At 24.7% G+C, this 23,962-nt stretch overlaps 3 protein-coding genes across 3 annotated transcripts; 1 reads left to right on the plus strand and 2 right to left on the minus strand.

The window, feature by feature from the left end:
- Positions 1 to 257: 257 nt before the first annotated feature.
- Positions 258 to 1,703, minus strand: BO88DRAFT_406606 (uncharacterized protein). The gene is made up of 4 exons (XM_025707194.1): positions 1,093 to 1,703; positions 837 to 1,043; positions 624 to 776; positions 258 to 564 (listed from the first exon to the last, which is right to left on the minus strand). The coding sequence occupies exons 1-4, from the start codon at positions 1,459 to 1,461 to the stop codon at positions 328 to 330; spliced, it is 966 nt and encodes a 321-aa protein (XP_025560297.1). The 5' UTR covers positions 1,462 to 1,703; the 3' UTR covers positions 258 to 327.
- A 683-nt stretch (positions 1,704 to 2,386) lies between these two features.
- On the plus strand, positions 2,387 to 5,861 carry BO88DRAFT_437050 (putative AP-3 complex subunit delta). Its single transcript, XM_025709600.1, has 6 exons — positions 2,387 to 2,593; positions 2,648 to 2,766; positions 2,818 to 3,014; positions 3,071 to 3,454; positions 3,501 to 3,729; positions 3,801 to 5,861. Coding segments are annotated over exons 1-6 (2,952 nt in total). The 5' UTR covers positions 2,387 to 2,591; the 3' UTR covers positions 5,822 to 5,861.
- On the minus strand, positions 5,737 to 15,967 carry BO88DRAFT_489694 (RAMP4 family protein; the record flags this gene model as incomplete). Its single annotated transcript, XM_025712718.1, has 3 exons — positions 5,737 to 6,171; positions 6,228 to 6,357; positions 15,962 to 15,967. The coding sequence occupies 3 exons, from the start codon at positions 15,965 to 15,967 to the stop codon at positions 6,065 to 6,067; spliced, it is 243 nt and encodes an 80-aa protein (XP_025560299.1). The 3' UTR covers positions 5,737 to 6,064.
- Positions 15,968 to 23,962: the final 7,995 nt, after the last annotated feature.

Below are 23,962 nucleotides of genomic sequence, written 5' to 3' on the forward strand. Positions count from 1 at the left end.
AAGAATAACTGCGAATAATGAACAACAACCAGGCAGTAGTGTTAAGATAGATAGGAAGGTTTATAGGCTGTATTAGACCTGATGTCAATCTATTCGCGATGTTTGTAAGCAAGATTTAGAATGCCGATCTACTACGGATCTTTACTTTGTGTGAGTACACTGAAAGCAATAACAAACAAACCAACGAAGAAATATGTATGGGAAGAAAAACGTTGACCTACATACTTGCTCGGGAGTAAATGTTTAATTATTGTGGACTCGGTAGGTAACGGATTATCATTGTAATTTTAGAGTGCTACGAGACACCTAAATTACGTGGTAGAAAGGCTATAGGGGAGATTTGTCAAGCCGGTGAAGGAGCTCCTTCGCCGCAATGAGCTCGCCTTGGTTATCCTTCCAAGCCTGATGGTCTGAAGAACGGGATCTCACAATCTCATCGAGTCTGCTTCTTGCGAAAACGGTCAGCTCATCGAGGAGCTTGTCAGTAAGAAGGCTTGCTTGAGCCGGTGAAGAGTCACGAGAGTGATCCATTAGACGTCTGTTCCTTCCCAGTAGGGACGTCGCCTGCTTCAGCGTCAGTCTTGTATTCAACACCAATCAAGGCAAAATATTAGGGGCCCTACTGAGACCAATCCGTAAAAGCCCCGCAAATAATCAGTGCAGAGTTCTACGCTGCGAGAGAAATGATGTATCGACACCTCCAAAAGCTGGGAACAATCCGTTGTTTCAGAAGCACAGGCACCCGAATACAAGATTTCGCCGAGGAACGCATGAATCTAAAGGTGGACTGAATCAGCTTTCCGCTCACTGCCCTTCCCACGGTCCTATTTTCATACATTCCAAGAATTTGGCACAATTAATAAGGCCTCCTCGAGACAGAAAGCTGCTTGTGAGCTCATCCCCTGAGAGTGGTAGAGATCTGCAAGTTCGCACCAAGCCTCCGCATCTGTTGGGACTGCGTCTAGGAGGTTGATGAGACTAGAAATGGCATCCACAGGCCTGGACAGCGAGCGAAGGAGCGCGATCCGACGCTTTAGTACGGGCTTCCTTGTAGATTAGCATCGAGTCTATTGAGTGGGAGGAAGGACGTACCAGGTTTACGGGGTTTTCGGAAAGCGCGAGGTCATATGTTTGCAAGCATTCTTCAAGACTAGTTGTGTTTTCGGCAACCGCTTCTTCATACATACCCCTCAATCCAATTATTCTCTCATCAGTCACGCCGAATCGAGCTGCTAGTTGCTCAGTACAAAGTAGCGCGGATTTGTCGTCCCCTGACTGTAGGCATGAAAACAATAGTTGCTCTACTACACCATAGTTCTCAGTCCCTCGTACCGATGAGGGTGCGACCGTTTCCACACTGGAAGACTGACGCTTAAGTATGAGAGGCGCCTTCTGTGCCAGATGGAAAGTGGTTATCAAATTCGAACCATTCGCGAGATGGGGCTCAGGAGTCGTCTGCATGATATGGAGCCAGCGATGAAGTAACTAGGACTGTATTAGAAGTACCACGACGTTCCACAGTGACTGTATCTGATCTTGTTCGTGGGAAAGAATATTTGGGTCAGGATAGAACGCGAATATCCGAGCAAATATCTGTTGATGTGCTAGCCAAAGATGGGAATGATTTGATTCGACAATGCTGCCAGGTGGTATTCATGATGTCCAACGTTATCGGTCAACCAAGGTATCACTTTCTTTATGCTGGTAGCTCCCGTGACTAGTAGTTAGGGGCATCAGTACTGTACTGCTTAGTACTTACATGGACGGTCCAACAAGCCAATGAGGTTCAAGTAACTTTGTTAGTCAGCTGCCAGTCTGCTGTATTTAAATACTACGTAGTAGTACTGTAGTTAACGTACGGTGCATACGTAGTTCGCATCTCCGTTTTAGTACTTACTATATAAAAGACATCTGTTTAAGTTTTAGATAGATCAGTAATTGTAGAAGCTTATGGTGTACGAAATACTGAACCGATATATTAGTCACTGTAGTATATCTTCAACTATTTCTAGAGTCTTTTATCTACTATTAATTGTTACTATTACAGAAGCGTAGATGTTTGAATTTTATGCTTACTATATTCTGCACAATTCAAAATTCAAAATTATATACTATTAATTATTCATAATGTACATAAAATATACACGGAGTACTTTATTTAATTACTATGACTATCTGGTGGTGGGGATAGCTTAATCAAAATATGATGTCTTTTGTATGGCGTTACATGGGTCGCTGATACGGGCAGGTACTAGCTGAGTCAATTGGAAACTACATTTCAATTGGTTGATCATCAGGTAACTAACTAACTAACCAACTTGGGCGAGGACGGACATTACCCGACTGCCTGGTATAGGTATTAGATAACTAGCTACTCCGCAGATACGCGAGTAGTAGTACTCCGTGCTCAGTACTTAAAACCGTAAAGCGTGAGCTACTTATGTGACTGCGCCTACCTCGCATGCCCAGTGTCTCATACCATAATACGTAACCCAACGTCTGCAGGTACTAATCTAGGTTCAATCCAACCGAAATTCACAAGCCTTACCAAATGTCAGTGGGGTTTGAGCGCCAGTATCAGCCCAGGCACAATGTCAGTACCCATTACTTTGATATCCTTGATGAATGCTAATCCGGTTCAAACCAGGTTTGAAAAGTCACTTTATGATCTTATAAAAGGTCTCCGGCATCACAAAGGAACAGAGGAAGAATATATACAAGACAGTTTGCGAGAATGCAAGACCGAAATCAGATCACAGGATATGGGTACGTGCGTACATTCATTCAGCTTGGCTTATATAAACTTACTCCTGGTAGATAAAAAGGCCACGGCGCTTTTGAAATTAATATACTTGGAGATGTTTGGTTATGACATGTCATGGGCTTCGTTTCATGTTCTGGAGGTCATGTCGTCCGCGAAGTATTTACAGAAACGCGCTGGGTACCTCGGAGCAGTCCAGAGTTTCAGACCAGATACAGAGGTGCTGATGCTAGCAACAAACCTTTTGAAAAAAGTCATAGACTCCCATTTCAATGAAGTGGCAACTTTCCGCTGACTAGCACATTACAGGATCTCGTGTCTCACAGTATACCGAATATGTCCCTTCCATTGATCACACTGCCAAACATCGCAACGACATCCCTCTCAATGTCTTTACTTCCAGACGTCTTATCTCGAATCTCTCATTCCCATTCCGTGGTGCGGAAGAAGGCTGTCATATGTCTCTATAGACTGGCTTTAGCTTACCCTGATGCACTCAAACTAGCATGGCCTAAGATCAAGGAGAGGCTCATGGATGATCAGGAGGACACCAGCGTTACTACGGCTGTGCTCAACGTTGTATGTGAATTAGGGTGGCGGAGGCCTCATGATTTTCTGCCACTTGCTCCAAGATTCTTTGAGCTGCTAGTAGATGGAGGTAATAATTGGATGGCCATCAAGATAATAAAGCTCGTACGTTGGTCCTCATGCTCAGATCACAGGTTTCTAACAGTCATAGTTTGCGACTTTGACGCCACTCGAACCGCGATTGATACGAAAGCTACACCGTCCATTAGTGAACATAATTCAAACGACCACGGCCATGTCATTACTCTATGAATGCATCAACGGTCTGATCCAGGGTGGTATACTTGACTTTGATGCCGGAATCGAAGAAAAGGATGAAATTGCAAGTCTGTGTGTTGGCAAACTTCGGGGCATGGTAGTTTCTGACTCGGATCCAAACCGTAAGCGCACCTCCTAGAACACGAATATGAGGACAATTGAACCAGAAGAGAGACTAACTGAGAAGCACAAGTCAAATATGTGGCGCTCCTAGCGTTCAACAAGATCGTGCTCACATATCCAGGCCTAGTGTCATTGCAACAGGATGTGATAATGCATTGCTTAGATGATGCCGATATATCCATCCGTCTCCAAGCGCTTGAGCTTGCAGCAAGAATGGTCACGAGTGATAGCCTACAGTCAATCGTTGGTCGGCTGGTTTCCCAGCTTATGGATTCCCGGTCACTCAAGAAGGAAAGCCACCTTGAACCTGGAGATGGGTACCCCGGATTGGAGAATAATGAGCAGCGAAGTGAATGGACGAATAAAGCGCCACTTATATTGCCGCCAGAATACAGGGTTCAAGTCCTACATCGCATTTTAGATATATGCTCCTTTGACAATTACTCAAACCTGACAGACTTCGAATGGTATGTGGACGTGCTGATACGGCTGGTAACCCTTCTTCCGGCAGACAGCGAAGACACCTTTATGACGAATGCTACACATAATGAGCAAGAAACTCTGTCTCAGAGCAACATAACGGACCGAATTGGCTCAGAGATACGGAATATTGCTGTCCGTGTTCGAGATGTTCGAATGGAAGCGACCAGGGCTGCGGAGTCTCTAATTCTCATTGACAACAGACAAACCCTGTTCTCTGGTGTATCAATGTCAAACAATAGTGCGCTAGGCCCCCTTGCATGGGTCGTTGGGGAGTATGCTCAATACCTCTCGTCGCCTAGACAGACTCTTTACTCGTTAATAGACGTGTCCAATGTTTCATTGCCAGCAAAAACTCTTTCCCTCTACGTCCAAGCTATACCGAAAATATTCACCCAAATCGTTTGCAGCGGCGGTCGAGACTGGAGCTCGAGCAAAAGGAGTGAGGTGGCACTCAATCTAGCCCGAATCATCGACTTCTTGGAAGCCCTAGGGGCACATCCAGATTTGAATGTGCAAGAAAGGGCCATCGAGTTCCTAGAGATTATGCGATTAGCAGCTGACGCCGCACATTCAGCGAGTCTAGATACCCACGATATCCCATTTTTGCTATCTTCAGTGATTCCTGGTCTTTTCGACGGCCTCGAGCTAAACCCGGTCTCTGTTAATGCCCAGAAGAAAGTCCAATCGCCAGGCGAGCTGCAGTTACACCAGACATTCAATGAAGATCTTTGGGCGCTCTTCAGTGATGATCATGGAAATTTTCATGAGAAAGAGAGTAAACTACCATTCCACGAATACTATCATAGTCGAGAGACATTTGTCCCGGATAAGCCGGGCATGGACAGCACATCAGATGATTTGCAACTGATGCCATTTGCGACCACCGGACTCGATCATCTTGAGGATCAGGCCGCCCTCGCAAGGCGCAAACACTACCGAAAAGAGCGCACTCGAGATGACCCATTCTACATTGGAACCGAAGATGCGTGGACCGCTATATCTGAGCCATCCCGGCCCCAATTGCAGATCTCGGACGAAGGCGAGCTAAACATTGACGCCATTCCTATCATTGATCTCAAATTGAGTGAAACGAGAGAACGACATAGCGATCACATGTCTTCTCCCCCGCCTGAAGAGACCCAGTCCACGGCCGGATCACGACTTAGAAGATATCATGTAATCCCGGATGAGATGATCGGACACGAAGAGGAGCTTGGTGTCAAAGACACTAACTCCCTCAACAAATTGAATCGGTCACCGCTTTTAGTGGATTCCAGCGGTTTACAACACCTCACTTTAGGGGGGGAGGAGGCACCCTCAGGATACACCCGAAGCGTTGCAAGGACCGAGGATGATGCGGAAATGGCCAAGGCAATGCAGCAAGTAGAAAGGTTCCGACTGGAATTGCAAAGGGAGTCAGAGCGGGTCCATCCAACAGGAGTTCCCTCCGAGGGAACATTGGTCAAAAAGAAGAAACGGGTAAAGAAGACTACGATCCCTGTTTCTCGGGATAGTGGACAGAGGCATGAATTAGTTGTAGATGGAAATAGCCAGCGCAAGCCGAAGAAGAAGAGGGCCAAGAATCATGGGGTGGTGATGTCTCCTTGAGGATGACTGTCAATCAATATAACTTGAAATTAAGAGACATAAATTCAGGTAGTCACCATAGTAGTGTCTAATCGAAGTTCCGCACATGCGACCTGCGCTTTTCACGGCATGACAAATAACAAGATACCAAAACGTCGGTAGCACGCAAAACAAGAGACTTGGGATATCAGTTAGGTGCATCACTATTATCGCCGCCGCTGTTTTTGAAAGCAACTTAAACGGTCTTTACAAGCTTTCCTGGTTTCAGAGAATTAAGCGGCTGACGCTTGCGACGATGGTGGACCAAAGCTTCGGTACGATCCCCAGAACCTCAAGGAAGATTCCTCCACAGACAACGAACGCGAGAATGGCTGTTCAGAGGTTAGCCTTGGTTACTGAGGTGGCCGTAAAGCAGTTCGCAACATACCCACCCACACAGTGGACACAGGCGACCTTGGAGTCTGCTTTGACTTGACCACTGTCTTGCCTTTACCACGCTTTGCAGATTCCTGCTTCGCGTACCTTTCGTTGGCCTTCCTTTGCTGTGGTGTTTGAGCCTAGGCATTCAGTCAATATATTGTAGCTCAACATTTGAAGGCGATCGGGGCTAGATGAACTACCATGACTGTCTGCCTTGTGTGCACGAAACCAATTGATATAGGACTACTGTGCCTGTAAGGAAAGTAGCGAACTTGGGAGTACTATAGACACATAGAAAGTAACGAGACGATTCTTAGCGACTCCAGAAGTACGTACGTCGCAGCTGTAGGTGATTATTAGCTTTACAAAAGGCCACGTTGTACCAAAACACTCCGTATGTGCTGGAAAGTCAACCACATACTTAGCTGAGTAATCCTACCAGTCTTGTGCAAATAGGGGTAGCTCAGCTCTGACAGTCTCAGGGTTTAGTTTAGTCTAGCATATCAATGCTTGGTTCTGTGTCTACGGAGTGTATGTATGTGTATTTTACTATTTTGATAACTGGCTATATACATGCATTGCTTTACTATGCATATGTTTTTGTTAGTATAGTAATTAAGTAATCTTCCTATGATTAGATTCCTCCTTTTTAGAGTAACGTAAACCACAATCACGCTGTCTGTACAATGGTGCAGTCCATCTTGTAATGTCATACAAGATTTATCTTTTTTTATTTCTTTTTTTATTTATTTTTCATAATTCCTTTAGTCTATGTATCTAGTAGAACATAAACTAGAATAAAAAGCTTTATTAAAATAATCAGAAATATTAAAAATATTGAAACCTCAAAAATCATCATTTCTACTAGCTAGTAGCTCCTTTAATTTTAATATAAATAAATTTATTATCTATCATCTCCAGATAAGTAGTAATGTAATAACAATAAATATAAATACTCTAATATTACTAATAATTATGATTTTAAATTATATTTTTTTTATTAACTATAAAGAAATCTCTAGAAATTATTTTATACACATATTTTTATATGATAGTCAGGACCTGGGTCTATTTATTATGATATATTTTAAGATTTCAAATTAAAAATACATATTAAATAAAAATCATATATTAGATAATTAAAGTCATGTATTAGAGCAGGGCAACCGGCTTATAATAACCCAGCAGGTTATATAAGTAATACAGAGTTATAAATCATGTAAATTAAATAAGATTATATGTTTAATTTCTATATTATATTTTACTAGCTTTTCTAGTATTACAAAAAAATAACAATCAGTTTTGAATAGAATAATAACTAGTATTTATATTATATGATTAGATTCATTATATTTTCTATACTATTTTAACAGTTCTGATTATATAATTATTCTTATCTAGTTTTTGTAGAATATTTATGAATAAAATCTAGAGATATATATTGAATATTTCTAGAAATACTTATTTGATTAGAGTAATATTTATTATAAAATAAATTTTAGAATAATATCTAAGTCAGGCATCTTATAAAATAAAGTCTGATATATAATTTTATACGTTTTTTATATAGTAATTTATATATTATATATAAAAGATAACACTAATTAAACTAGTAATATTAATCTTAGAAAGAATATTTTTAGAATAATCTAGCTTTTTTCAATTATTAACTAGAACATTATCATTATATAAATTATATATAATAAATTTAAATATAAATTTCAATTTCAAAGATTTTTGAATGTAAGTTTATTTTATTAATCATTGAAATTTCTATATAAGTTTATTTTTTAAATTTTATTTGTAATATATAATTCTTTATATTTTAGCAGTTATCTAATTCGTTAGATACTGAGTTATATAGAATTCTTTATCATTTTTTCTTTGAATATATATATTTATATTATCTTTATGGTATTTTTATTTTTTTTTACTTATACCTTTGTCAATATATTTTGAATAAAATTATTATATGATCTGCTTTTTAAAATTATTTTACTAGCTATCTTCATAAGTATTAATATAAAGTAAAATATCATAATATCAATATCATTTAATAATATAATATGTACACCCAGGCAGGATATATATATAATAAAAAAATTTCTTAAAATAAACTTTAATTAATGATTATTTAATTTTACTGTTACAGTACAGGCACTTTAATAGACTAAAGAATAAACTATAGAATATTTTATGTAGTATTAATAAAGATTTTGTAATTATTTTTTTATATATAATTTATTTTTTTAGGAGCAGCAGTTCTAGATCAAATTTAATAATTCAATTGATTAATAATTATAATTTAGTATTTTAGTAGTTATATTCTAGCACAGCTTATATTAAGTAATATGATTTAAAATTATTTATAAATAAACATTTACTGCGGGTGTTTATCTTTTCAAATTTATTTTTTTAGAAATAATTATATAGCTATGTAAAAATAGGTTTGTAAAATCTATATATATATATATATATAATTATTTATACTATATAATTATTCAACTATAATTTTTAAATTGTTATTGTACTAAGATCTTAAATTTGTTTTTATTAAAAATTTATATTATAATTGAAAGACTCTCCCAGTAGTTTGTCTGTAATATATTAGATTATAATATTTCTATAAATAATTACTATTAATATTATCATTATTAAGAAAACTAAGATTTAAAAGATTCTTGCTTTTATTTTTATTTTGATTTATATGTTTATTATTAAGTTATTATTAATCTTTATGAAAAAGAAAGATATATTCTGGTAAAATTATTTATATATATTATTTGAATATTCTAAGATAAGTTTTATTTATTATTTTAAAATTAAAAATTAGATTATTTTTGGGTGACTTTAATTATTATTATGATAATTTTTATCTAAATGATCATGATTTTCTTTTCTATTTTTGAGTAGACTCTAACAATATAATATTAATAATTAGATTCTCAGCTAGATAAAATAATAATAATATTTTATATATTGATTTTAATAATGTTAAACAGTTTACTCAAGACTTATTCAATATATAATATTGAATTGGTAGATTATTAAAAAGTCCGGTAATATAATTTAATATTCAATTTTGTTTATGACTTATTTCTAGACATAGTTTTTATATCTATTAGATCTAGTCAAAGATATAATTCTATCATTATAAGAAATATAATGAATATAATTCTTATTAATACTATTTTTTAAAATAATTAATATTTCATAAATTTTTATATAATACGTACATGCCTCAGAGTATATAAATATATATATATATATATATATATATATATATATATATATTAATAAATTTAATATTTATAATATCAAAATTATTATTAAATAAGACTTTTGTATAGATAACCTAGCTATTGATATAATTAAAATTAAATTGTATTATTAATATATATAAATATATCTAATAAAATTATTTTTTTCTATGGTCTTGTCCAGCTGATATATATATAATATTTATTTATATAATAAACTAGTAATGAATGTTAGTAATGAATAAATACCCTAGTTTGATGTATAATAGGATGTCTGGAAAATACTTTTTTAATTATATTAATAAATATATTAATAATAATTATAAGATATTTATAATATTAAAAAATTATATTTACTTCCAGGACTTTGACCTAGAGAAATTATATATACATAATATAAAATATATTATTATTTCATAGAATTCTTATAATTAAATTTTATAATTTAAGATTTTGAAGTCTTTACAGACTGTAATACTTTCATTGATTTAATTAATTGAATTCTAACTTCTGTAACATAATAATAGTTCGACTGCTATATTAAATTTTATAAATATATGATGTTAGATTCTTTATTAGGAGTTCTAGCTTGGCTGGAATTATAATTTTAATAAAAATAAATAAGTTAACCTAGTAATACTATTTTCAACATATATTTCATTAAATCAATTAGATATATATGATTTAGAGAGTAATATAGGTTCTTATTTTGTTATTCTTGAAAATAAATATAATATTAAAATAATTATATAATCTCTATTTTTTAATATTATATGATGGATTTAATTAATCTAATTTAATTGACTTATTACAAGTACATGGTATTTTGGATTTTTATAAGATTTTCTATAATTATATTAAAAAAGAAAACTCTTTACTATTTCCATATAAATATAATTATAGTGTTTAGAAAATTTAAAATAATATTGTTTAGGAATTTATATTTATCATTACTCTGCTGAAAGTATTTATACTTATTTAAAAAACTCTAATTTATCTAAGAAATTCAAAAAAATCCTTTTTAGAGACTTGTATCTATTATTACTTTTTTTGAAAGTAGTTAAAATTATTGATATTATCTAGTAAGATATTTACTTAAACATATAGATCCTTGTATATAATTAATTTAAATATTTGTAATTATATAATATTTGTAGCAGTTTTTTATAATATTGTAACTATATAATATTATAAAATACTAAAAATAATATAGATAATCTTAGAGAATAGTTAAATATAACTTTTCAAGGATTTTGACCCGCCTTGGTGGGCATGCTTTTGCAGGGGTGCTGGTTCTGGCTTATTTATTTTTTTATCATAATACTTACTGAAAGAATAATAAAGGCTTTTTTCCCTAAATATAAATATAAAAAACTTGATAAAAATTAAAAATATTATATATTTCTTTAGAAAATTAAATAATAAAAAAATATTTAATATATTTGTAAAAGTATATATATAGACTTATAAAGGTTAAAATACTTAAAATTTTTTATTTGAGTATTTTTAATACTATCTATATTACTTCTTTAATATGTTTTAATATTATATAATTCTAATATTATAAGGATCTACTAGAGTAATAATATTACTCAAATAATCAGATTACTTATAAAAATTTGTATATATACTGTAGTTATACTTATAAAAGAGAAAAAATAATTTTAATATAATTATAAAAGATTTTATAGAAGTTAAAAATACCGTATACTTATAATAAGCTGATTAAATCAAATTAATTAAATTTATCATAGTTCTGGAGAGTAAGACATCTATTTTTATATTTTTTATATTATATTTATATTTAAAAAATAATAAGATAAGAATTTATATTACTTTTTAGATTATATATATCTAACTAGTTTAATAAAAATATATACTAAAAATTGTATTAATCTGATTTAATTAATTCTTATAAAAATATTAATTTTAATTAAACTAGAATCTCTAGTAGAGGACCTGGAACTATATATATAAAAAGTTTTGAATATAATAATCTAATTATTTGAATATGAAAATCAGAACTTAATTAATTAAATTAATAAAAATATTATTATCTGCAGAGACTTCAAGATCTTAAGTTATAAAATTATAAATATATATATATATATATATATATTTAAACAGTAATATACTCTTTTTTTTATATAATATAAAAAATATAAAATATTTTATATATAATTACTCACTGAATCAAGGCCCTGGAAATAAATATAATACATAATAAATATTATAAATATATTATAATTTTTATTAATATAAATATTAATTTAACTGGGAAAAGTAACTTTTGAAAATATTAGTATAAATAGATTAAATATTTACTTATTATTAATATTTACTGCTAGATTATTATATCAAAAAATATTATATATATCAGCTGGATAAGATCTTAATAAATTATTTAAAAATTTTATTTTTTTATATTAATAATAAAATTTAATAATGATAATGTTAATATTATAATTTATAACCAGAACTAGTATATTCTATAATATTTTAAATATTAAAATTATACATATGTATATAAATATTACCGCAAGCACCCGGTTTATATATATGATATAAAAAATTATAAAAATACTAACTGTTTTTATAAGAATATAATTAATAAAAATTATATAATATTATATCTTTTATAATGAAAAATACTAGATTTTTAACTGTATCTGTAAATATAAGAAAATATATTTGAAGATAATTTATTAATAATATTAAATTATATTATAGACTTTTTATTAATTTCTTGATTAAATATTATATACAGAAAAAGTCATCTAATAAACTGGTTAATATTATTATGATTAATATATAGTATATAAAATTAGACAGATTTCTTTATAGCTGCGGGAATACAGTCTTTAAAAAAAGATAATATCAAAATAAGTTTATTAATTTATTATAATCTAGTAGATTATATAAATAATATACAGTCATAGATTTTATAAATTAAATAAAATTATATAATTTATTTTTATATTATATCTTACCAGCCTTTCTAATATTACAGGAGGCCAGTGATTAATTTAAAGCAGAATGATAGCTAGTATTTGTACATATAATTAAACTTATCAGATCTCCTACATTGCCCCTAACATATATATAAATTAAACTAAATTTTAAATCCCCCAGCAGGATTATATTCAATTAAATATTAATTTTTATTAATAAATCTTATAATTAAATATGGTTTATAATAGCTATATGATCTTAAAAATTTATAATAATAAAATTATAAATATAATATATAATTATATTTCATTTAAGTATTTACTAGATTTTTATATATGAATTAAGAATAATTCTTAGTAGGAAAAACTTCTTAATAATATAAAATAAAATTAAGAAACTTAGAAAAGCAAGAAAATAATTATAAAAAATCTAATAATTATAGAAAATAAAAAAATATTATAATAAATACAGAATACTTTTCTATTTGAGAAAGAATTTACTAAGATTATTAATGTAGAATTTATAACTCAAAGAATTAAGAAAGTTTGATCAAAGTTCATAAGATTTACTTAGATTTTTGATTATATTAATTTATAAGAATATTACTTATTCTTATCAAAGAAGTATAGATAAATTTATAATATATTCTATTTTCTTTTATTGAAATTATAAAAAAATTATAAAACTATTTTCAATACTAGAATTAAATAATAAATATAAATAAAAAATAAAAGAAACCAAAGATTATCAATAGTATAATAGTTAAGATTATTATTCAATTAAATAAAGAAATTAGTTAAGCATAACTAGTGAATCTTTATTAAATGTATGATGAATATATTAAAAATATTAAGAATTATTAGAAAATATACTAGAAATCTTGGTAATAATAACGATTTAATAAGAATATTATTAAAATATATTATATATCTAAAATAATATAAAGAATTCTTTATTGAAATTAATAAATATTCTATTCCTCTTATTCTTTATATGATAAGAATAATAAGATCAATAAGATTAATATTATAATTTATAATTATTAAACTAGTATAATTTTTTTATATTATAAACATTCTAATTATAAATATACATATTAATACTGCTGCAAGTACCCGGCCTGTGTATATTATAGTAAGAATTATAAAAGCTTTCATCATTTTTATAAAAATAGTATCATATTTCAATTAGATTTATAAATATAAAAGGATTTATTTAAGAATGATTTATTTATGATATTGAAATTTATTACTAGTATTTCTATTAACTTCTGGTCAGGTATTATATATAAAACGTTTTCTTAATAAATTGTTTAATATTATTATAACTAATACATAAAATACTACTATTATTTTATATAATTAAGAATCTAGTTAATTATATTATATAAAATAAAACTAAGCGTGCTCAGAAATTAGAAAGATGATTATTTAGAATAAAAATTATAAAATTTGCTAGAATCAATCATGAATCAAATAATTCTATATTAAGTAATTCTATATAAATCTTAGAATATTAGAGAAAATCAGTCTTAGAATATTATAAAAATTTATAAATAATCTTATTAAATAACACCTGTCTCTATTATCAAAATTAATAATGGTATAATAATATATATAAAAAATAAAACTTTATTATACAGGATCCCTGGCTGCCAAGGTTAATAAAATTAAATTATTATATCATTGCTGAAGTAATATAAAGTAATAGATAAATTAATTTAAATAAAATCAAATATAAGAATTTTCTAAGTCTTGATTTCAATAATAGTAATATTAATTATAATTATAATGATTATAACTTAATATATTACAAGTTAACTGCTAGAATAGTTTCTCTGGTTATAATATATTTTTTTTGATATGGATAAACTATAAAATCTTAATATAATAACTATCCAGAAACTATAATTAAAATTATTATGTCTTATAAACAATTGCATATATATATATAGAGAGAGAGAGAGATTCAGAATTACAGAGCTGCTTTTATATGGCTATATAATCTACTTTCATAAATACATTTAAAAAACATTATCCTGGATTTACTTTTTTATAAATAAAGGAATGAATTTAAAGATATAATTTATTTAATTTTCTTTCGATATTTTAATTCTTCAGAGCCTTGTTAAGAATAAGATTATTTATATATATAATGTTTATAATCTTAAATTATAGGAAAATATTTTAATATTAGAACATTTTCATAAAACTATAAATATCTATAGTATCTGGTTATTAAAAATTTCAATTTATATCATCTAATATAAATTATGCTAAAATATAATCATTAAAATTTTAAAATAAAGTTATGAGTTAATTTCATTATTAAATTTCTACTTTTCTTAAAAAGATAATTTTATCTGAAAAGAATAATTATAAGATTATCATTAATTTTAAAAATATATATTCTGCCTGGGTGTAATTATTATATCATTTAAATAATATTAATATTCATAAAAATAACTAGTAAAATAATTCTAAAAAATAGATTATATAATTATTATAAATATATTAATAAAATCAAGCTGACAAAGGAGAAGATAAAAAGAGTAAAACAATAATATATGTATATATAAAGATTTTATATAGATAAATATTTAATAAATAACTACTAAAACATCAAAATCATTATATTATAAATAAATTGAAAAAAATTAAGTTTATATAGGATTTCTAGCAGCCTGTATAATAAATATAAACTAAAAATTATCTCAATAATATAAATAATGCTCTAATAGTTAATTTAAAAAAGAAAATCGAACTATTTAAAAAATTTAATTTCTTAAGATTAGTATAATCTGCGTAATATTATAAAATATTGTCATTTATTATTATTATATATATTATAGATCATTTTCAAGAGATATATAAAATTATATATTAAGTTATATCTTGCAAGATATTTAATCTAAATTTTATTTTAAATTTAAAAATTATTAAAAATATATAATATATACCTGGATTACAGGTACTATTTTTTTACTTTTATATATTAATTATAATCAAGTAATATAAGCCAGACAAAGATAATTATATTAATCTAAAAGCTTATTATTTTATGATATTATTGAATATAATTAGTAAAGTTTTTAAATATTTTTACTATACGCCTCAGCTATCTAGTTAAATATTATAAGTTTTTGTTATGAAGATATATAAAGAATATTAAAAATATTTTTATAGATATATAGTATTTTTTCTAGAAAAAATCCATGCCGCCTGGTAAAATAGATATTTTAGTATAATTTTTTTGATTTCTAAAATATTCAGAAGTTATAATAATATTTTATATCTATTTAATATATAATCGTTAAAAATAGTAGGTATCTCTAGTATTTATTAATTAAATGTAAATTTCTTCTAATAACTAATAATTTTATAAGGCTCTTTATCATATTTTATAATTCATTTATTTTATAATATCAATTTTTAAAATAATGATATTAGTCTTTTCTTAACTAAATGTATAAATAATATTTATATTCTTATCTAGAATCTTATTATAAAAGATAATTATTCTTTAACACACGCATGAATATATAGAATAATAAAAATAAATAAATTAAAATTCTTATTTATTAAATATAGTCTAATCTATCTAATCAAATAATATACTTATATATTATTTATCTATAATCCCTGTATCATAGAACTTAGCTACTTAATTTTATTTATAAAAGATTAACACCAAATATACAAAGCAAATCTGCTATTTTGATACTTATTTTGATTTAATTAATTAGAAAGAGTTTATTAAAACCAATTATAAATCAAAATAATTAATTTAGTCTTAATTCTATCTTTACTTACTAGCTTGATATAAGAGACATTTATCTTAAATTTCTTATTTATATATATATAATATATATATATTATTTTTAATTTCTTTATTCTTATACAGCTGCTTTATATAGCCTGATAAAATATAAAAAACTTATAAAAAACTTATAAAAATGAATATTTATAAAACTATAAGTGTTATTTAATATTATACATTCTACTAGATTACTAAGACTTTATATAATATTTTATATAATCTTTAGGATCTGTTTCTATATTATATTTTTTAATTTATTTTTGAATAAATTAACAAAAACAGCTCCTTACAGATTCTGGTATCATTATTTTATTGTATATTCTATAATATATATAATTAATAATTAACTATAAGAAAAATCTAAATGAAATGTATTAATTCTTATAAAGATTTGAAATAAATCTTATTCAATTTCTAGATAAAGATCTAGTAGATTATTTAATATTTAAATTATTAATTCTATGATAGTTCTTTGTTAATAAAATTTATTATAAATAAAGATCTTAAATATATAAAAAATATTTGAAAAAAATCAATATTAACTAATACTTATGATCCAAGATCCCTGTACAAGGCTATAACAATAATAATAATTATAGAGATGATATTGATATAATAATTATTACAGGATTTTATATAGTTAGCTACTTTATACATTTTGATGTAATATACATAATATTTATCTAAAGAACTTATTAGTATTAAGGTAATTTTAATTTTATTAAGTGATTTTATTGTATAAATTAAATTAATATCTATATTATCTGAAGTATATAATCTAATTATTTCTAGTAATGATTAGATTGCTATCCAGGCCTGTATTAAATTTCTTTAATTATTATTTTTATTAAATTAATATATTTACAAAGTATTAATTATTTTAGAAAAAAAATTCAATATTATAATTTATAATCTTTGTTGCAGTGGCTTTCCGGTCATAAAAAAGATTTTCAATAATAAATATATATTTTATTTTATTAGTACTGGTGCTGAGAATACTGCTTAAAAAAGAATTATTAATTAGTTAATTTTATTTTTGATAAATTAAATATATATCAAGATTTCAGCTGATAAAATATAAAAAATGTAGTAAATAATTGTATTTATAGCTTATATATTAAAGATTCTTTTTAGAATCTATTTCTAAAATACCAATTTACATATAAATATATATAAGATATGGAGCTCTATCCTGATATATATATAAATTGAAAATATTACTTTTATCAACTATTTTAATATTATTAAAGTATAGAATTAACCAGATATTTACACTATTATTTTTAAATATATTTTATTTTTATATATATCACACAAGCATATATATAAAAATATTTGAATATTTTTATAAGTAATCATGAATAAGTACTAAGAATTAAATTCATTAGTCTGGCCTGTAAAGCAGTAAAGTTTATTATTAAATTTTAAAATAATTCAGATCTTAGTGAAATACTAGAAAATAATAATAATAATAATTATAATAATACCCCCCTGCTAGCTATATAGAACAAAATGTTATAACAAAAATATGTACTTGAAATATTTACTATAATTAAAAGGTCTCATGAATCTTTCTAGTATTGAATAAATTTAATAAATATAATCTTAAATAAATATAATAAGTTTTATATAAATTAAAGCTCTTCCTGATCGATGTAGATAAATTAATATATTTTAAAATAAACATTAAGGAATATGAAAATTACATGTATTTTATACATATAAATATTTATATATATATATATTATATAGCTCTAGATATAAATAATTTTTTTAAATATATAAATAATATAATACTTTATTAGTGGATTAATATTATTTATTAATTAGCTGTAGGGCTGTTATAAGTACATATAAATAAATTAATCAATTAAATATTTAATTAAATAATTAATTAATATATCTTAAAAATTTAGAATATAATAAATTAGTATTCTTATAAAAGCAAGTCTATTAGAATTCTCTAAGAATTATGATTCTTGAAATGCTATATTTAATAACTTTCATAATTATTTACATCATTTTTTCAGTATTTTTATATTATAAAAATATATTAAAAAAGCTATATAATTTTAAATAATTAAATCAATTATATATAAGAATTTACATGTTCAAATAAATACTTTATGAAATAGTATTGATAATTTTAAATATTAATATTACTAAATAAATAATTATGGATATAAATCTTCAAAAAATATTTTTATTTTTAAATTGATTGATTGATTTATTCATACACGCTAATGTCAGCCGTACAGCTGAGTGGCAGATGGTATTGATCTAGCAGGCAGGCAATGCACTGCCAAAGTAGCTGGAAGTATTACTTATATCTAGAGCCACATAATATCTATATTTATATATATAAAATACTTATAATTCTCTAAACCTTTTTATACTTATCTCTATACATCATGGCCATGTAAATCAAAGAGAATTTTAATCTATATAAAAATCTTATACCTGCCTGAGGTCCTGTTTACTAGATATATTTATATTTTGATATAAGATTTATTCAGCTATATTAAGTTTTCTTAAATAAATATTTCTACTGTAGTATCTTATTTTATATAATTAGCAGGAAAAACATTAGTATCAGAAATAATATATAGAAAAATAAGATTATTATTATTTTATAAAGAAAATTTATTTTTATTTTCTAATATCTTATTTAATAAGATCCTGAATTAGCCTAGGATCTATATTATAATAATAAATTATATTATTTTATAAGCTAAATTAATAAGTCTGATTCCTAGTGTTTATCTATAATTATCTATAAAATATTTAAGAATTCTTATGTACATATGCCTGTGTATTATATACATAAAGATAAAATATATCAAATTAATTATGTATTATTTCATATAAGTATTTAATTAATTCCATAACTTTAATTATATAAAATAAACTGATAAAAATGATTTTTCTAGTCTGTATTTATATAAGAAGAGAGTTCTATATTTAATATAAATTTATATATAAAATAAATAATTTAAAAAAAAATTTGTAAAATATATATATATAGATTGATTATTTATTAAATACGAAATATATTATTAGCTAGGATAGTAAGACATGTATAACAGATTAAAAATAAAATTAGTTTATTAATATATTTATTACTAGGAATTCCTTTATAATCAGAAAGCTATTATAAAAAAATTTTAATTAAAATCCCTAAATCAGTTAATACATGTGATAATACTATATAAAATATATTAATCTAATTAATAATAATTTGAAAAGATTAATACAGGCCTGGATAATAATCTAATCATTAATAAAGAGATTTTACTTATATATTTTTTAAAAATACCGGAACCAATAAGATAAGAGTATTATAATTATTAATAATATAATTTACAAAATATAATTATTTAATAAAAGCTAGAATTATATTGTTGTTAATAAGTTCTTTAATATATACTGTATATATTCTATTAAAGTCTATAGAATAATAAAATATATAAAATTCTATGGTTATTACTATTCTAATATTACTTCTGTAGCTGTTATTATTTATATAATAAACTGCTAATACTATTTAAAATTTTTTTTCAAATTTATAATCTCTGTCTACAGCAGGCTCTATTAAAAAAAAAGTATTATCATAAAATTAATAATTTTGAGAATAAATAAATTTACTAGACTTTTATAGATTAAATGTTATTTATTATAAATCTTTATAAAAAAATAAAAAAGAAAGTATCAGATCTTAAGATTTTTTTTATAATTAATTATTAGTTATATATATTATAAAATATTTAATATAATAAAAATATTAAGATCTACAGGCAGTTATTCTCAATAGCTTATTCAAAAATAAAATAAAAAAATATAATATAGAGACAGACCTCAAGAATTCTATAAAATATTATATAAAAATTCTTATGATCTAGTAAAGTATATAATATTAAATATTTTCTATAATTATAATAATATCAGATATTATGTTTTAAAAAATTTTATATTTTATAAACCATGTGAAACAGCTGTATAAGAATTACTAAAATAAGATTATAATATATATACATTAAAAATTTAAAATAAGTATTAAAAATAATAAAATTTCATACCAATTTCAATTCTAATATTTTATAAAACAGTCAATCAAGTTCCATAATACAAAAATAATAAATAGATAATATAAAAATATATTACTAAATTAGATAAATCAGACTATATTTGAGAGATAAAAGTTTAAATATATATATTTATTTTTATTATTTAGCATATTCATGTACAGATTAAAGTTAAAGGAGATTAATATAAATACTTAGATTCTAGATAAGAATATAAATATTATTTATCTATTTAATCAAAAAAAGATTCCTGTCATTACCACTAAGCAGATTAATATTATTAAATAAATAAAATATAAAAAATAATGAAGAATTTATAGAATATTAATTATAATTTAATATTTTTCAGAAATATTCTCCAGTATAAGAATAATTGTATATTGAACTTTTCAAAGCTTTAGATTTGATTAATAAGTACTCGAGATATCTATGACTTTCAAGCATTATATAATAAATATAAATATAAGATATTATTATAAGTGTATTTTAATAATTAAAAATATTATAAAATATTTATTCTACCAGGCAGCATAAATCCTTTTTTATTGATTGATTGATTGATTTATTCATACACTTATATAAGCCTTACGGCCGAGTAGTAGATGGTATTAATCTAGCACTCAGGCAACTGCCAGAATAACTGGAAGGATTACTTGTATCTAGAATAATATAATATTTTAATATATAAAATATTTATAATTCTCCGAATCTCTTTATACTTATTTAATATATTATATTACTTTACTTATATAGATTGAAATCTCTTTTAATCTATATTAAGATATATTATATCTGCTTAAGATTTTATTTACTAGATATATTTATTATTAAAAAGATATAAAATCTATTTAATCATATTAATTCTTAAAGGAATATTTTTATTACAGTACTCTCTTCCGCATGGCTGGCAGGGGGAGTATTATTATTAAAATAAATATATAAGAAAATAAGATTATTTTTATTTTACAAGAAATTATCCTTATTTTCCAGTATTTTATTTAATAAAGCCTTGAATTGGTCTAGAATCTATATTATGATAATAAATTATATATTACTTTACAGGCTAGCTTAGTAGGTCTAATCCTGAGTATATATTTATAATTATTTATTAAAGATCTTAATTTAAATATCTTTACACGTATATCTGCGTGTTATATATATAAAAATAAAACATATTAAATTAATTATTCTTTTATCTTATATAAATATCTAATTAATTCTATAATCTTAATAATATTAAGATAACTTATAAAAATAATATTTCCATATCTATATCAAAATAAAGCTCTTTTTCTGGTATATATTATATAAAATAAATATTTTAAAAATAAGCTCTAGAAGAATATATTATATATATAAATCATTTAATCTAATTATTTACTAGACTTTTTATATGTTATTAGCCAAGACCTTAAGATGACAATATATTAAACATAAGATTAATTTATTAAAATTAATATTGTTCTACTGCTAGGTAGTATTCTCAGTATTATATTAATAAAATAATTAACATATTTATTACCAGGAATTTTTCTATAATCAAAAAGTCATTACAAGGAGATTAACTAGCTGAGATAATAAAATTAATCAATATATATAAAAATATTTTATAAAATATACTGATCTGATTAATAGTGATTAAATAAATCAGTTTAAGTCTAGATAATAATCTAGCTATAAATACAAATAACTATATAATATATCTCCAGGGGCATGGCGGTTAGTAAAATATAAAAATTAAATTTAAAACTATTATTATTATAATACTGTCTCCATAGTTACTGCTGTTAATATAAGTCTAAAATAGATTAACTATATTAAATTACTAGTATCATTTAAGTATTTTCTTTTTTAAATCTAAACTTTTTACCTGCGGTGGGCTTTATTAAAAGAGAATTATTATTAAATTAATAATTTTTAAATTAATTAGGTCTGCTGGATCTCTATTTAAAAATTAAATTAAAATTATTTTAAATTCTTATAGAAAAGAAAGTATCAGGTCTTATTTAGAAGATTTTCTTATGATTGATTAATAATTATATATATTACAGAGTATCTCGTGAAATAATAATATCAAAATTTATAAATAACTGTCTTTAGTGGCTTACTTAAAAATAAGATAAGAAAAATATAATATAAAGATAATTTCTAAAGATTTATATAAGATGTTATATAAAAATTCTTTATAATTTAATAAAGAATATAATATTAGATACTATTTTCTGGAAGTTTTTTGTATTTTATATAAATTATATAAAATGATTATATAAAAATTAAGAAATTAGAATTATAATATATATATATATATCAAAAATCTAAGATAGATGTTTACTATATTAAGCTAATAATAAAAAATAAAATTAAAATTAAACTAATTATTTTAAATAATAAGTCCTTCCTGATAGATCATGATTAAACTGAATTTTTATTTTTTATAAATAGAATAATTAATCAAGCTCTATGATATAAGACTTATAAATAATAAATATAAAAATGTATTATTCAACTAGATAGATCAGGCTGTACTTAATAAATAAGAAATAATTTATATAAATCTGTTTTTACTGCTTTAGATTCCAGGTAAAGATATATATTTTATTTATATATTCAATTAAAGGAAGGTTTCTTTTATTATTATTAAATAGATTAATATTATAAAATAAATAAAATATAAAAAATCCTAGAGAGTACTGTAGAATATTAATTATAACTTATTATTTTTTAAAAGATACTTTCCAGCATGGTGATAATTATATATTAATTATTAAAAAAACTTTAAAATTAATTAATAACTATTAAAAATATTCACTGCTTTTGAAGATTATATAATAAGTATAAATATAAGATATTACTATAAACTTTGAATATATTAATAACTAGAAAGATTATATTGAAATATCTATATTATTAAATAATATAGATTTTCCCCCGGAGAAGATATAGTATATATTTATAAAAATATTTTTATTATTTTTTCTACATATCTTTATAACAGGAGTTTATATTATTTAACCACATAGTTAAAATATATAATAATAATAAATCTAAAAGTTTTATTTGTTATATTTAATAAGATTATAAAATAATTAGTTTTTAAATTTATATAGTTATTCTTGTCTGGCTTTTAAAAAATAATTATAATTAGAATCTAGAAATATATAGAGCAGTATTTATAATCTAATATATATTATCCTTTTAAAATAATATTTATTTAACTTAAATTAATATTTATTTAACTTAAATTAATATTTATTATAGAATAAGATTTGGAATACTGTCTGGGCCGGATATTTTGTAAGATATAATATAATATATAATCCTGTAAATCTCTTGCAGAGTAATCTATAATATATATAATAATAATAAATAATAATATCTTATAAAATTATCAAGATCAGTAATATTAATTTTAGAAAAAATATTTTTAAAAATAATCTGGCCTTTCTTCTCTAAATTATTAATTAAAATATTATTTAAGATATTACTGGGATCTTATAAAATAAGTATAAATATAGATTTAAAAAAATTTTAAAATAAGTTCATCTTATTTATTACACAAATTTTTATATAAATTTACTTTTTTAATTTATTTGTAATATATAATTCTTAATACTTTAATAATTGTTTTA

The sequence above is a fragment of the Aspergillus vadensis genome (assembly GCF_003184925.1).
Source record: "Aspergillus vadensis CBS 113365 unplaced genomic scaffold BO88scaffold_20, whole genome shotgun sequence".
Classification (NCBI taxonomy): domain Eukaryota; kingdom Fungi; phylum Ascomycota; class Eurotiomycetes; order Eurotiales; family Aspergillaceae; genus Aspergillus; species Aspergillus vadensis.